Source organism: Cibotium barometz, chromosome 32, assembly GCF_041138505.1.
Source record: "Cibotium barometz isolate CiBa-2024 chromosome 32, ASM4113850v1, whole genome shotgun sequence".
Classification (NCBI taxonomy): domain Eukaryota; kingdom Viridiplantae; phylum Streptophyta; class Polypodiopsida; order Cyatheales; family Cibotiaceae; genus Cibotium; species Cibotium barometz.
The window spans coordinates 29,410,213-29,426,573 of NC_141077.1; the positions used below are offsets into that span (position 1 = coordinate 29,410,213).

General features: G+C 45.1%; 1 protein-coding gene across 2 annotated transcripts in view; it reads right to left on the minus strand.

Moving 5' to 3' along the window:
* Positions 1–16,361, minus strand: part of LOC147620061 (uncharacterized) — an 82,831-nt gene that overhangs the window by 34,650 nt on the left and 31,820 nt on the right. For both annotated transcript variants that reach the window (XM_086772215.1, XM_086772214.1), the window contains 4 exons: positions 10,957–11,088; positions 10,694–10,843; positions 10,077–10,577; positions 9,823–9,944 (listed from right to left, as the gene is read on the minus strand). In XM_086772215.1, the coding sequence (XP_086628341.1) occupies positions 9,823–9,944; positions 10,077–10,577; positions 10,694–10,843; positions 10,957–11,088 (905 nt within the window). The remainder of the gene's footprint in view (positions 1–9,822; positions 9,945–10,076; positions 10,578–10,693; positions 10,844–10,956; positions 11,089–16,361) is intronic.

Here is a 16,361-nt window from a genome sequence, read left to right on the forward strand (position 1 = left end):
CTCAGAAGACATGGGATGCCAAAGATGCACAAGCCTTATCACTTATTGCATTGTCAGTACAGAGGTCTATTATACCTCATATTCGTTCAGCTGGCTCTCACGGAATGCATGGGTGACTTTGGAGCAGATGTATGCTGCTCGTAATGAGGCACGGATCTCATTTTTGAAAAGAGAGCTAGAAAACCAGAGGATGCATGAAGGAGATGATATGTCTAGCCACTTGAACAAGTTGCAGGATTTGAGAGAGCAACTCATCAATGTGGATGAGATTATTCTTGAGACACAGCTTGTATCCACCACCTTAAACTCTTTGCCAAGATCCTACTTGGCTTTTCATACCTCTTTGAATCTTAGCATGAGGAATGCTATTGAGCCCCTAAAGTATCAGGAACTTGTTGCTCTTTTGTTACAGGAAGAGCAAATCAGGAAGAACATGAACATGAACATGAACACAAGTGCTGAACAAGCATTTGTGACAGGTCAAAAAGGGAAAGGCAAGTCTCAGCCAAAGAGTTCAAATCAGAATTCAGGTGATGGTGGTTCATCTCAGGATACCAAGAAAGGTGATGGACAGCCCAAGAAGAAGGGCAAATGCCATTACTGTAAGAAGCCAGGTCACTACATCACAGAGTGTAGGAAGAGGATTGCCAAAGAGAAGGCGAAGGAATCTGGGATGTCTGTAAACGATGCCTCTAAGAAAGGTGATGGACAGCCCAAGAAGAAGGGCAAATGCCATTACTGTAAGAAGCCAGGTCACTACATCACAGAGTGTAGGAAGAGGATTGCCAAAGAGAAGGCGAAGGAATCTGGGATGTCTGTAAACGATGCCTCTAAAGCTCCTCCGGAGACTGCTTCCTTTGTTGAAGACAGGGATTATTGTTTCTACACATGCAGTTATGATGCCTCTTGGTCTTCACAGGCACTCAGTGTGACGGAGCATGCATGTACTTGGTATTTTGATAGTGGTGCTTCAAAGCATATCACATCTCGCAGGGATTTGTTTTGTAATGTATGCCCTGCCCCTGTTGGCAAGACCGTTCAGTGTGCCAATAATGCTTCATATCCAGTTCGTGGCATTGGGGAGATTCAGCATACAGCCATTGATGGCTCTATTCTTCGCCTTACAGATGCCTTATATGTACCAGGGATAAAGAAGAATCTGTTGTCCATTTCTTCTTTAGCACAGTGTGGTATGCAAGTCAACTTTGATGATGACAAATGCATGGTCAGAGACAAAGCTAACGCCTTGACCTTGATGCTTACTGGTACATTATGTCATGGACTCTATTAGTTGGATGCATTTCAGCCAGTGGACCAGTCTGCTTATAATGCATTCACTCTTACTCCAGCTATGGTTGATGCGGAGTTATGGCATGCTCGCATGGGGCATGTAAATTTTGGTAGTCTTATGCTTATGCAGCGACATAACATGTTGACAAACCTACCTCTTATGGAGAAGCCTCCAGATCACATATGTGAAGGATGTATTTTGGGAAAAATGCATCGGTTTTCCTTTCCACGTGATCAGGCTCTACGAGCAACTGCAAAGTTGCAGCTTATACACAGTGATCTTTGTGGTCCCATGCAGACGAAGTCATTAGGAGGTTGCTTCTATTTTGCTACATTTATTGATGACTTCTCTCGTATATGCTGGGTCTATCCGTTGACACAAAAATCACAGGTATATGATGCATTTTTGGCCTTTGTAGCACTTGCTAAAGTAGAGTCAGGATGCAAGGTTAAGACTCTCTGTTCTGACCGAGGGGGAGAATATGTGTCACACATGTTGAATTCCTTTCTTGAGAGTAGAGGTATCAAGCATCAATTTACTACTCCTTATACTCCACAGCAAAATGGGGTTGCAGAAAGGAAGAATCGGTCACTCATGGAGATGGCCAGATGTATGTTAAGGGCAAAGAAGCTACCACATATCTTTTGGGTGGAAGCTGTTATGTGTGCTTGTCATATTTTGAATCGATGTCCCACAAAGGCATTGGTTTCCATTACTCCTTTTGAGGCTTGGCATGGCCGCAAGCCTTCGGTATCACATTTTCGTACTTTTGGGTGTCTTGCATATGCACACATACCCAAAGAGTTGAGGAGGAAGTTGGATGATAAAGCCACAAAATGTATTTTTGTTGGGTATAGCCGTGAGAGCAAGGGCTACCGGTTATATGACCCACTGTCCAAGAAGAAATTCACTAGTCGGGATGTGATTTTTTATGAAAAATCAGAATTATCCATGGCTAGTTATGATGCAAATCAGGCTGAAAATGATGTGTTTGAAGGCCTACTACCTATGGAGTTTCATTCCACAGTTGGTGATCCAACCCATGAGGGGGCAGGACAGCCAGCTAATCATGAAGGTAGTGAAAATTCAGCAGGAGATTGAGCCAAAAGTTGAGCCAAATATGGGGCAACAGGCTCCACAGGTCAGACATATACCTAGATGGTATTTGAGGACATTACAAGACAGCCATCTAGAGACTCCTCTTGCTGGCCGTACTCGTAGGGAGACACGGACCAATGAGCATGCACACATCATGGATTTAAATATGGTTATGGCAGCCAGTTTACAGAATGATGATGAGCCTGATTCATTTGTGGATGCACGAGACAATGAGCATTGGAACAAAGCCATGCAAGATGAACTTGATTCTATTAAAAAGAATCAAACATGGGATTTGGTTGATCTGCCCAAAGGCAAGAAAGCCATTGGTACTAAGTGGGGGTCTATAAGTTGAAAAGACATGCAGATGGATCCACTGACAGGTACAAAGCCCGTCTAGTTGCAAAGGGCTATGCACAGAAGAAGGGCATTGATTATGAGGAGACATTTGCTCCTACATCCCGTATGTCGACACTTAGGAGTGTCATTGCATTGGCTGCACATCGTGGTTGGGTTGTTCATCAGTTGGACATCAAGACTGCTTTCCTACATGGGGACCTCGAGGACGAAGTTTATGTATATCAGCCCATAGGTTTTGCAGAACATGGTCATGAAGAGAAAGTATGGAGGCTGAAAAAGGCCTTGTATGGTTTGAAACAAGCTCCACGAGCTTGGTATGCAAAGATAGATGCTTTCCTGCTCACTCAAGGCTTTGTGAACAGTCCATCAGAAGCCACTTTGTATGTAAAGAAAGAAGAGAAAGATCTGCTGGTCATCAGTCTTTATGTAGATGATCTTTTGCTCATGGGATCAAATGATGACAAAATTGCAGCTTTTAAAGAGATACTGCAACACAACAGACATTTTGCCATGTCTGATTTGGGGCTCGTACACTACTATTTGGGCATACAGTTTGTGCAGGATAACAGAGGCATTGGGTTGTTGCAATCTCGGTATGGTGCTAAACTTCTGGAAAAGTTTAAATTTCAGGATTGCAAGCCTATCAGCACTCCTATGGAGCGTGGGATGAAACTGTCACTACAAGATGACAGTATTTTATCTGATGCCACTACATATGCTCAGGCTGTTGGGTGCCTTATTTACTTGTGTACTACACGGCCAGATATTCAGTATGCCGTATCTCAGTTGAGCAGATTCATGCATAGCCCACGATTGTCACATTGGCAAGATGTGAAGCGTGTATTTCGGTATTTGCAGGGTACCTTGTCTCTTGGATTGCTTTATCCTGAGGGGGGTGACATGCAGCTATATGCTTACAGCGATTCAGATTGGGCTGGTGATTTTGATACCAGACATTCCACTAGTGGAAATTGTTGCTTTCTTGGCTCTTCATGTATTTCTTGGCTAAGCAAGAAACAGACCACAGTGGCCACTTCGTCTTGTGAGGCAGAGTACAGAGCAGCCTACACTACTACCGTTGAGTGCGTATGGCTGCGTCGTCTTATGACTGATATGGATATTTCAGTAGAGGAGCCTACACCTATCTATACTGATAGTCAGAGTGCCATTGCCGTGGCCAGGTTTCCTGTGTTTCATGCTCGCAGGAAACACATTGAGATTCACTATCACTTTGTTCGGGAGAGACTCCAGGTAGGTGATATTCTGATTTACTGCCCTACAGATCAGAATGTGGCAGACATCTTCACCAAGGCATTACCACGTCCGAAATTCGAAGCATTCCGCACTGCTTTGAATTTGTTTCCTTTTGGTGGATGATGTACAGTGATCACATATCACTCCAGGGGGGTTTGTTGGGTTTTATGCTGTGTATGCACCCAGGGGAGTGCTAGTGATCACCAGTAGGTTACTGGGGCACTTTTTACTTCAGTTAGTGGAGGTTTTTTCCCCCAGTTTTAGCTTAGTTTCACTTATAAAGGTTTATAAGTGGTTTTGGTCCACCTGGCACTATTTATGGCTGGACCATGTGAACACACTATTAGGTCACATCTTTTATGTGGCTATTGTACTTCATTTTACTACAATCAATATATGAGTAGTCGTGTTCCTCTCTCTAACTCTCACACCTCCTATTGAAGTGCCTTCCAAACCCTAACCCTAACAGCTCAAACCCTACAAGCCAGACGGTGTACAGATGGTGCTTAAACACGAAGTTGGAGACGAGCATTTATTTGGGCATATGGAGGAGCTGAAGGCTGTAGCTGAGCTGGATTGGAAAGATAACCCATGAGGGCCATGTTGAGAGAGAGAGGGGGAGGGGGAGAGAGAGAGAGATTATATTAACGCCTACTACGTCTCCAACTTCGTGTTTAAGCACCATTTGTACACCGTCTGGCTTATGGACCTTTTCTCAACATGCCAAGCAAACTACCCATCAACCTTCTATGTCAAGTTGTGGGTTTGGCTCCTCTTATCAAAATTATACTCCTTAGTGATCTATAGCCCACAAGCTTCTTTTTTAATACCCAACACATATATCAAGGTTCCCCTTGAGAAGCTTTCACAAGTGCTAGTATGTAATGTAGCTTGTTGACCTATGTAAGAAGCTCACAGAACTTGGTAGGAAATTAAAGGGCTGTGACTAACAGTGCTGAAGAAGAAGGGAGAAAAGGCCATGAAGTTGGTCGAGCTAGGAGGTTACCAAGGTACGGAAGTTGGATGACTTTGGGTTGATAGAAACAGAATTTCCACTCACATAAGCACATTTTTTGTTGTATTCCTATCATTCTCACCAGAGGGATTGCAAAAACACCCGGATGCACTACATGTCTTTTGCAAAGAAAAGAACTCGAAGGTCAACCTTGGGAAAATGAAGTTCACTGAGATAGTGAGAGTTTACACTTAATTGGGAGTAGTGTTTTTCTGCCCAGCAGCCTGCTTAGCCAAAGGATAACATGGCTAGAGAGAGACAACACTTTGTCACACTTTCAGCAAGTGCAGACCAAACGCTTTCTCTTTGACTAACTAGTTGGACCAGATTCCAGAAGTAATGTTTGAGGCCATAGCTTAATACACACCACATGTGATTTGCTTCTTTTATATTCTATCCTTTTTTGTTGCAAACCAATATCCTTCTTTACAATACAGCACACCCCTGTAGTTGGGCATTTTCTTGTTCCTTTTTTTTTTTGGGAGAGAGAAATGAAATGAAATGAAATGTTATATTAACGTCTTCAAAAGGCCATAATGACCTATGAGACCAAAAGTTACATCATGGTGGATCTGATACAATGTCCGGATAAAAAAACCCAGAAAATGAAAAATAAAGATGATACTACTGGCACCTAAAAAATGAAACTGGAACTGGAAGGTACACTATGGAGGTACCTCCATCTCATAATATGTGCCGCATCGGACACTGGCGGATCTCCTCAATATCCTGTGTGGTCAGCACCCTGACTGAGAGAGAGAGAGAGAAATGAAATGATATATTAACGTCCTCAAAAGGCCAAAATGACCTATGAGACCAAAAAGGTTACAACAATTGGTGGATCTGATACAATGTCTATGTAAGAAAAGCTAAAACAACTAAACAACTAACTGAAACTGAAACAACAACTATGAGGAAAAGTAAGGTACTAGGAGCTCCTAATGGATAACATCTGGGAAGGAAAACTCCAGCAGCAAAGGTAAGCATCATATACATCACTATCCAAAGATGTCTCTCATCGGTCGACGGCGGATATCCTCAATGTCCTCCATGGTGAGTACTCTGACTGGACGTCTCCCACGCCGTGCTAGTATGGTCCTGATCCTCTGTTGTAGTCTCCGCCGGTGCCGGGATGGGGGCGCTTGGACCGCCCCAGCTCTATAGCCCGATCAATCAGTGTACCTCTGGTGCGGCTATACTCTCGGGCTAGTTGCAATGCCTGCTGGCCTGACTGCTCAATCTCCGGTCGAAAGAAGTCTGTTATCTGCCTCTATAGGTGTCTCTCCCTCTCTGATCCCCTCCCTCTCAAGAGACCCTCTCTGTGTCTACACAGCTCCAGCAAGTATAAACCGAGGCATCTCTGATCCTGGTATCTCATGACTCTGAAAGTGGTCCGAAACCCTCTCTGAACAGGCAGTGAAAACGGCCTCGTATCTCATAATATACTGGACAGTGACATATGTAATGTAACTCTGTCTCTGGCTCCATCTGGCACAACTGACAAATCCTGGCCTCAGCTGGTACTCCTCTGAATCTGCAGTCTCAATCTCTAGCTGGTGTGAGGATGTGCGCATCTGACCAATAGCACACCGTACCCCATGAGAAAGATGAGTATCCATGTAGCTGGGTCTAATCACAAACCCATCCTCCGTGAGCTGGAGAAGATGATCTCTATAGAAAGCCATCTTCATCCTCTCTAGTCTCCCCAATGCTGCATAAGCTCTGGTCAATCTGGTCTCCGCTGCTCTTCTCAAGGAAAATAGTGGGCCACTAAAAACCACACCAAGGTAAGTATATGCATCTGTATACTCCACTGTCTCCTGACCATATGTAAAGGTGGGTACTGACCTCCTAACCCACTGTGCTGTGGTGTTAAACACCATCACCTTGGTTTTACAAGGTTAACAGACAATCCACTGTCCTGTGCAAACGTGTGCAATGCATCCAAATGACGTTGCATCCCCTCAGGAGAATCTGAGATTGGCACAATATCATCAGCATACAATAACAGCGGAACCCATGTCCCTGCTAGCTGTGCTCCTCTGTCACCCTCCTGATCTACATAGTCTGAAACCTCATCCACATACATCCCAAATAAGGTGGGAGAAAGGGGGCAGCCCTGTTTCACCCCAATAGTGGAGTGAACCATCTCAAATATACCCTGAGTAGTACGTATCTGCCCCACAACTGTCCTGTATAAAGCCATGATTCCCCAAATCAACTCTATGGGCACTCCCATCTCGTGTAGTCTGCTCATCAGTCTGGCTCTCGGTACTGTGTCAAAAGCTTTGCGGAAATCCACAAAGCAACAATAAATCCTCCTGCCATATAATCTACCCTCCTGAATAACAGCTCTGAGTGTCAAGATATGGTCAAGAGTGGAGAAACCTCTCCTGAACCCTGCCTGCCCTGATGCATGTATGCCCTCTCTCTCTGCCCATCTACTCAACTCCTGCTCAAGAATAGATGCATATAATCTAGCCAATGTGTGACCAATCATGATGGTACGATAATTCCTAGGAAGCATGGGATCCCCTGACTTGAAGATAGGCACAATCGTGGACATATTCCAAGTCTCAGGAAAACCCTCACACATGGCTCGGTTAAACATCATAGCAATAAGCTCTGCAAGCATATCTCTGGCATGAATAAAGTGCTCTGCTACCAAACCATCATGATCATATGCTCTCCCAATCCTCATCTTGTCAATAGCTTTCCTTACCATCTCAACAGTAAAGAAAGCACATGTCTCTGGGCATAGCTCCGATGGGTTTGGCAGGGGCGGCTGTTCTGGTGCTGTGTACAAGGATGCTGCATACTCACCCCAAATCTCTGTGGAGGTAATGGCTGGTGATGGTCAATGCTCATGGAATAGTCTCCATGCCTCGCCTGAGTCCTGACTCACAAATAACTGATACAAATCCCTCTCTAACTGAGTAAGATAAGCCCTCTTCTTCCGTCGCACTAGGTGTTGGAAGGTAATCCGTGACTGTCTGTGAGTGGTAACACCCATGAGCACCTCTCTCTGCAATCTGATCCTCATCTCTCTGCACTCCTCATCATACCAGCTGTTCTGGGGCATGTTCCCAGATCGTCTCCGTGTAGGCTGACTATGGGGATATGCCTCTGATGCTGCAGCATGAAGCGTCTCTATCAATATCTGAGTGAGCTCATCTAATGGCCGTCCCGGCTTCTCGGCACATAAGCGTCTGTATATCTCATCCGTGTACACGGTGTCAGTCTCCCTCGTAAAGCTTAATGAGTGTGTGTGGAGACCTGTCCCAATGGAGCGGTGCTGAACTGAAATGTGAGAGTGAAGGACAAGATAGCATGATCCACTGCTACTCCAACCGGCCTAGTGCCTACCATAAAATCCTGAAAAGAGGGAATGAGATTGGGCTGAGCCATAACATAGTCCACTGTACTAGCACCATGCCGATGTGGAAAGCTAGTGAAACCGCCCGCTGTCGGGAATCTTTGTAGGCCATTCAGGATGGCCAATCCATGTGCAGTCCCCATGTCTATCAAATACCGCCCATACACTGTATATTCCTCATCCTGTGAGAGTATAGATAGGCCCATATCCCTAACATCAAGCTCCCTCAACATCTCCTCTGAGGTATCATAAAATACTATCTAGTTATTGGGCGGCCCTGGCATTGAAGTCCCCTAGGAGAATGATGTCACCATCCCTTCCAAATGTCATCATCCAAAATAGAAAAGGGAGACTGCCCGCTAGGTGATGCATACACTGATGTACTAGGAGCAAAATAGCATATAGCAATGTAGAGATATCTGCCCGTCTCTGCCCTCAGTCTAACCCACATGTACCTAGCCTGCTCATCTCTGCGGACTATATGTATCAGTGGCTGCAGCTCCTCTCTAAACAATACTGCCACTCCTCCTGAGCCCCGTCCTCTATGCTCTGAACAAGTCTCCTGTCTACAAGCTGTCTCCCATCGGTATCCACTAACATGTGGCATGGACTGTCCAGGAGCCTGATGCGTCTCACAGTAGAAGATGATGTCCCTCCCAGTGAAACTATCCTCAAAAGCCCCTACATCAAGGCGTAGAGATCCATTACAATTCCAAGTAGCAACTTTGAGTGTAGAGGAGTCCAAAAACTTTCCCCCCCATTTGAGGTGGAAACTCTGTAGCAATGGTTAAGAAAATCCTCCAACAGGGACATCATCTAGTGTAGAACTACAAACCACAAGCTTGCCCTCCTTTGCATGTATGGATCAATAGGTTAACTAAGAGTGTACTCCAGTGGTGGAGGATCCTTTGCCAAGACACCCTTCGTAGCCAATAGCTGCATGGCCTAGCAGTCGGTGAGGGCTTGTGACTCTGGGAGAGGTCCCGAGTTCAAATCCCCACAGCCCCTATTGGTGTTGTAGCACAAGTTGTAATGCCTTCAGGTGGAAAGACCAAGCTGCCTCTGGGCAGATAGCAAGAATTGTTAACATTGGTGAAGCCTTCAGCACAATTGCAACCCTTTAACAATGTTTTGGCAGATATGGCAGGCAGGTCATTGGCTTGAACAAAGCAGATGCATGAAACTTGCCAATGATGCCACCCTGCTTAGGAGGAGCCTACCTCACAACCTATGGAACTTCTACATTTGACAAGAGAAGCTAGCAGAACCTTGGTTATGCCTTCAAGCTGTCCACAAATTGCAAAAGAATGTATCCCCTCCCATGCAAAAGAAGATACGTACTCATGGTAGACCGGCTTTAAAAGAAGACATTACTTGTGGAGTTGTAGAAGGAAGAAAGTACAAGACTTGATTCAAATAGATAGATACCTGGTTCGAATGATGAAAAAAGCCCCTAACAAAGCCATTGTGACCGTTACAATGGGTGCCCATGTCCTCCTCCTCCTTGTCTTTCCTTGCTTTCCCTCACCAGATAGCTTTTCACCAGCTGACTGTTGAAACCCACCATTAAACTTTCTTAGCTGGTAGACTAGATTCATCAACTTTGCTATTCAATAGCCAATCTGTATAGTATTTGAAGCTTCACTTCATGAGGGGAAAAACCTAACATCATTGTCACTTACCTGTTTGAAGTTGTTGCCATGCCCCATGTCATTGGAGTGGCCTTTCAATGCGTCTATCAAGGGATCCGTGGTGCACAAGATATTGCCTGGGAATTCACCGTTTGAGCTTGTAACAGAGGAGATAACTTGCTGAGACTGAAGAGAGTCTGAATGGCTCTTCTCAAGACTGGAATCCTGTTTTGTGTCTCTATCATCTTCAAAAAGAGCCCTGTTAACCTTGTGTCTGGATCCTCTCAAAAAGGCTGTATCTTCCTCTATTGTATAAGGACTTTTTGAGTCATTAATACTCTTTGAACCTTCTTCAGAAGAAGATGATGACAATCCATTAGTGCTTTTTGCAGTCCTAAAGGTTTCTCCATTCATTTTACTACCAGCATCCATAATGAGGCTCAATGATGTAGACTCCATCTCTTTGGGAAGCTCTATTGACGAGAGGCTAGATGGCCCAATAGGATCCTCATTATCAGCCTGTCTTTTGTGCAGCAATGGACTTGAACCGACCTGTTGGCACAACTCTTAAGGTTGTAAAAGTTGAGACAGCACAAGAATGACACAAAGCAAGCCAAGTAGAGATTTTCTTTGGGAACGGATTAGATAAGTCGATCATGACTGAATACCTTTCCTGGGGTCTCTTTGCTTTCAGTATCCTCTGCACCCAAAAGGCTATTGTTTGCAGAGTTGGCATGTGTGGTAAGGAATTCCCTTAGACCACCTACAAGATCTGTAGGCATGGCTACACTGTGAGTGACATAGTCAAAGTTAGGTACCTGTTCCAGGCAGGAAAAAGTCAAATTCAGCAGCATAGTAGTATATAGCATTAACAAATAACAAAAGCATAGAACCAAGTTTGTGAGACACATCAATACATTTCACTACTTACTCCCAGATGTTGGGCTCGGGCTTTTTTGGAAAGAGCTCTTATACACAAACAGACCCTGCGAGTATCTTTCTCTTCGACAACATCAGGTGGAGAGAATAGATCAACTCCAGTCAAGCCTACTTTCTGGCAAGTCTGCAAAGGTTAAGGACAAAGGCAAAGATTAAGATTAATGAATCCAAAGAATCACCAAAACCATCAACAAGTAAACCACAAACACATGCACATGCATGTGCATAGACACACTCACCCACATGCACAAGTAAAACTCGAACCACCCTACATGCATGGCAAAGAGAAGTGCCCAATGCGTAGAGAATGTCATGACAGTCCACAAGTTCAATTAACCTGTACACTCCATTAAAATCACTCCCTTCTTGGCCAACGTCTAGTCCATTGCACATTTTAGTGTCGGCACCAAGCTATGGCTTTGCCAATACCAAATATTGCTGGGACAAGTTATGAAATAAGGGAGCATGCCAATAAGCAATTTTCTTTCTTTTTGGCAAGAAAGAGACTTCTATTAAGTATGAAAGAATCAATACAAAATTACGTCTAGAAGCTGGAAATCCTCATCACAGAGTGTAAGGTAATCACAGCCAGTGACGTCAAGAGAGTCTAGCGGGTGTAACGGGAGGCGGACGCGTGTATTGGAATCGTATAAATGTGAACAAGATTCTGAGCACTTAACACTTGAGCATTACAACCACAAAGCTGAAAATGACAGTACACCACATAAAGGGGCCGATGATAGGCTGACCCCCCCCTTTAGGTTATATTACCAAAAGAGTCTGCAAAGTACAAGATTACGGGTGCCTGGGAATTCACCACCAGCCTGCACCTGATTCTTCCAAATACATCATGAATGAATACATTTCAAACAAGAGAATCTGTAGGTACATCCGCCCTACACACAGGTACATCCGCCCTGCACAAGCCTCTTCACAGGTACATCCGCCCTGCACAAGAGTATCACAATCCTCACAGGTACTCCGCCCTGCACAAGATGTAAATGGATCTTTAGGCCCTGTTTCCACGCGAGAAACTGATCCAAAAACATGTTTTGTCCGTGAGCAAATGTCCCCAATGCTTGCCCTAAGCACCTGTTATACCAGGAATCCTTGAGACACATCCATGCTCACATATTCCATTGCTGTCCGGCCTGTTTTGTGCAATAACCAGTCCAAAACAGCGATTTTCTATCGTGAGAAATCCACCTGTAAAGGGTCCTACAGCCCTGTGGAGGTCCCTAGAGCTGTCCTGTACTATCCAAGTTGACTTTGGACACCTGTAACCAGCCCAAAACTCGCAATAACCAGAAATTACAGGTCTGAAATTTACCAACCAGCCCTTTAGAAGAGTGTGGGGATCGTTGTCCAAGCTTGTGTGAGTCCGGGAAGCAAGCAACCAGCCCTGTAGCAACGCCCAAAGCTCCAACCAGCTCTCCAATGTGTTGAATCATGAATAAAACAGCCCAAAAGGCCTCTTGAGGGAGGCGCCTTTTTCCAGTGCCACCTACACATACTGGCTGACAAGTGTCCCCATAAGGTGTCCAGGTAGGTGTCCAGCCCATAGTGCTCCATTTGTCCTGTTTGTATAAGTTTAGGTCCAACCAAATGGGAAATGGCCATAAGCTGTCCGGACTTCATTAGTTTTGGTCCAACCAAATGCGAACGCATTATAAGTTGTCCGGCCACTTATTAATGAGTGTGGACCTGCAAACCAATAAACTTTAGTAGTAAATGAAATAAGCTATAAATTGAGTGTGGACGCACTTACCACCTGCAAAACCCATAAGCCCATAGTTTTAGGCCCAAACAGGAGTGCACACACGTGTCCACAAGGTACCCGGCGTCCCCGGTCCCTCGGGCTTCACAAGCCAAAATAACAAGCATTGTCCAGGCAACAAGACAATGTCACACAAAGTAAAATAAAGTTATGGCATGCATCATTTATGCATTGTGCACATGTAAACTTGGAGAACCACCTATCATCATTCTTGTACTTGAAAATATTCCGCCTGCCATCATAACACACCATGTGTGCATGGCCGGAATCCACACGGGCACCGCCCGAAAGTCCACAAATGTCCTGCCATGTCCTTGGACTCATATGCATCCACTCATATGATCCATACACATGCCCAGGTATAATACATACATGCATCCGCATGTTTCTAGGCCTGACACGCATCCGCATGTCCCTAGAATATAGGGGTTTGTGACATCCCCCCGGCTTCTAATCAGTTGACCGCAACTGAAAAGCCTCCAGATAGGCCTTCAAAAGATCTGGGTAATCCTCGAAGTAGGCCTCATCCATCCATTTCGCATCCAAAGCTGAATAATTCTTGAACTTCACAAGGTACCTACGAACAAGTTTGCCTCCCGCAAGCTTTCGTTCCTTGTGAAAAACAATCTGTTCAGGTTGAAGAATCTCTTCCAGCTCATCCACCTCGGGTGGGTCTTCCAAAACCGGCTCAAACAGTGTCGGTCCCACATAAGGCCTCAATAGGCTCACATGAAAAGCATTATGCATGTTCCAATGATCTGGGAGTACAAGCCGAAATGCAACATCATTGATCTTCTCCAAGATCTGAAAAGGTCCATAGTACCTGTTGGAAAGTTTAGGATACTTTCCCTCTTTTCCTGGCCTCTTCCGAAGGCGTGCCTTTTCAAATTTCAGCAAGACCCAATCACCTTGTTTGAATTGTACATCCCTTCTATGCTTATCAGCTGCCTTTTTATTCTTGGTTTGAGACCTCTCTATGGCTGTCCGTACCTGTGCAAATGCAGTATCCAAGTCTCTGACATACTCATCTGCTGCAAGAATCTCATCCTTTGTACGAAGGATGGGTGGTAGTACCACCTTGCCATAGATAATCTCAAAGGGCGCCTTGCCCGTAGAAGTATGTACCGTGTTGTTGTAGGCAAACTCCACAAGTGGTAAATACTTCTCCCAATCCGATTTGCGGTCGGATACATAGGATTTCAGCAAGTCGAGGACGGCTGAATTTGCTATTTCACTTTGCCCATCTGTCTGTGGATGGTAAGCTGATGAGAAGTTCAGCTTTGTACCCATATTGTCAAACAATGCGCGCCAAAATTAGCTTGTGGTTCTAGGATCTCTATCCCCCACAATAGATTTAGGCATGCCATGGTGTTTGAATATCTGTGCCAAAAACATCCTAGCCATATGATCTGGCTTTATTGTCTTGCGCACGGGAATGAAATGTGCCTGCTTGCTAAACCTATCAATGATGGTCCAAATAGCATCATTTCCCTGTGGCGTCCTTGGCAAATCCATAATGAAATCCATAGCAATGCTTTCCCATGGTTCATTTGGTATAGGCAAAGGTTGAAGCAATCCAGGTGCTTTATGTCGGTCAAATTTGACCTTTTGACATACCATACATTCACGTACATATGCTTCAATATCCTTGCGAATATGTGGCCAAAAAGCTCCAACTAGCTCTCCAATGTGTTGAATCATGAATAAAACAGCCCAATTTTCAGTGCCACCTAAGGAGCTTGGTGGGTACACATACTGGCTGACAAGTGTCCCCATAAGGTGTCCAGGTAGGTGTCCAGCCCATAGTGCTCCATTTGTCCTGTTTGTATAAGTTTAGGTCCAACCAAATGGGAAATGGCCATAAGCTGTCCGGACTTCATTAATTTTGGTCCAACTAAATGCGAACGCATTATAAGTTGTCCGGCTTATTAATGAGTGTGGACCTGCAAACCAATAAACTTTAGTAGTAAATGAAATAAGCTGTAAATTGAGTGTGGACGCACTTACCACCTGCAAAACCCATAAGCCCACAGTTTTAGGCCCAAACAAGAGTGCACACACGTGTCCACAAGGTACCCGGGCGTCCCCGGTCCCTCGGGCTTCACAAGCCAAAATAACAAGCATTGTCCAGGCAGCAAGACAATGTCACACAAAGTAAAATAAAGTTATGGCATGCATCATTTATGCATTGTGCACATGTAAACTTGGAGAACCACCTATCATCATTCTTGTACTTGAAAATATTCCGCCTGCCATCATAACACACCATGTGTGCATGGCCGGAATCCACACGGGCACCGCCCGGGCACCGCCCGAAAGTCCACAAATGTCCTGCCATGTCCTTGGACTCATATGCATCCACTCATATGATCCATACACATGCCCAGGTATAATACATACATGCATCCGCATGTTTCTAGGCCTGACACGCATCCGCATGTCCCTAGAATATAGGGGTTTGTGACAGCGGGAGTCAAAGAGAAGAAGCTCCCATGATCCCACTCCCTCATGAAGAAAATGTGCTTTGCTTGCGCTGATCTGGAAGGTCCCTGTATATGGGCCCAAGTGGCCATAAGGGTATGAATAATATCTCCCCAAATGGTACAAATGCACTGAGTGTCATAAATCTAGGTCGCCTCGGTCTATCCAGCCCTCTGTTTCTGCCAGGCAGTGATGCTGGTATCAAGTCTCCGCAGTGACGGTGTGACATGTGACTAAGGAATATCCTGAAGTGTGCAGCTCTGGACCATCCCTCGATCATGATGGCGGAGTCATGGTCCTCATCCTCAAAGAAAACCTGTGGTCCAGACTTAGTGAGCCAGGCGATAGAGCCCCAAGTGATGTATAAAGTACCTCTCCTCAGTGTGCCTAAACATTGAGCTATGGAGCTCCATATCTTCTCGGAAACTTAGCAACCCCAAAGACAAGGTTGTACAGTCTCGGAGGCTATCGAGCATCTAGGGCAAGCTGGATCCGCACCAAAGATAGCTAACAAGGAGACCACCGTGTAGCAATAACCAGAAAAAAAGGGATATTTGGCTCCTCCTGTAAGAGTGCCAAAGCCGATGCCAAAACCTCCTCGGTGTCACATCTCATCAATCTCCATCCAGCTAGGATAGTGTAGAATATGCAGTCTCCCTGCTGGTCCTGGTTTGGTATTGCTAATACCTGCAGGGGTACACAAAGCACCCAGCCATCTTGGGTGATACTCATCATGAAATGTGCCAGTGAGCAACTCATGGGGGATAGCTGCATCAATCTGCTCAATCCGTCTGTGATCCCCTCTGATGTGCTGGGTGGAGGCATCTTTCTGATCCATGGGAAGACTTTGAATACCTGACTGTTGGTGAGTCTTTTCCAGCCTGGCCATGCATATAACCAGAGGCACCAACTGATGACCACGATCATCTCTAATGAAATCATTCCACATAATGAGTTGTTTGTCTGCCTCATCCTCTGATATCGAGATCCTCTGTCTCAAGAAGGGTCTCGTCTTTCTCCAAGCTTTGGACCCTCACAAGGTGTACATTTGGAGATTGCACAAGATATCTGGATCTATAATATTCAGTCCTGCTTCCTGCCTGAGACGAATGATGGTCTCCCAAGAAACTCTGCCTTGA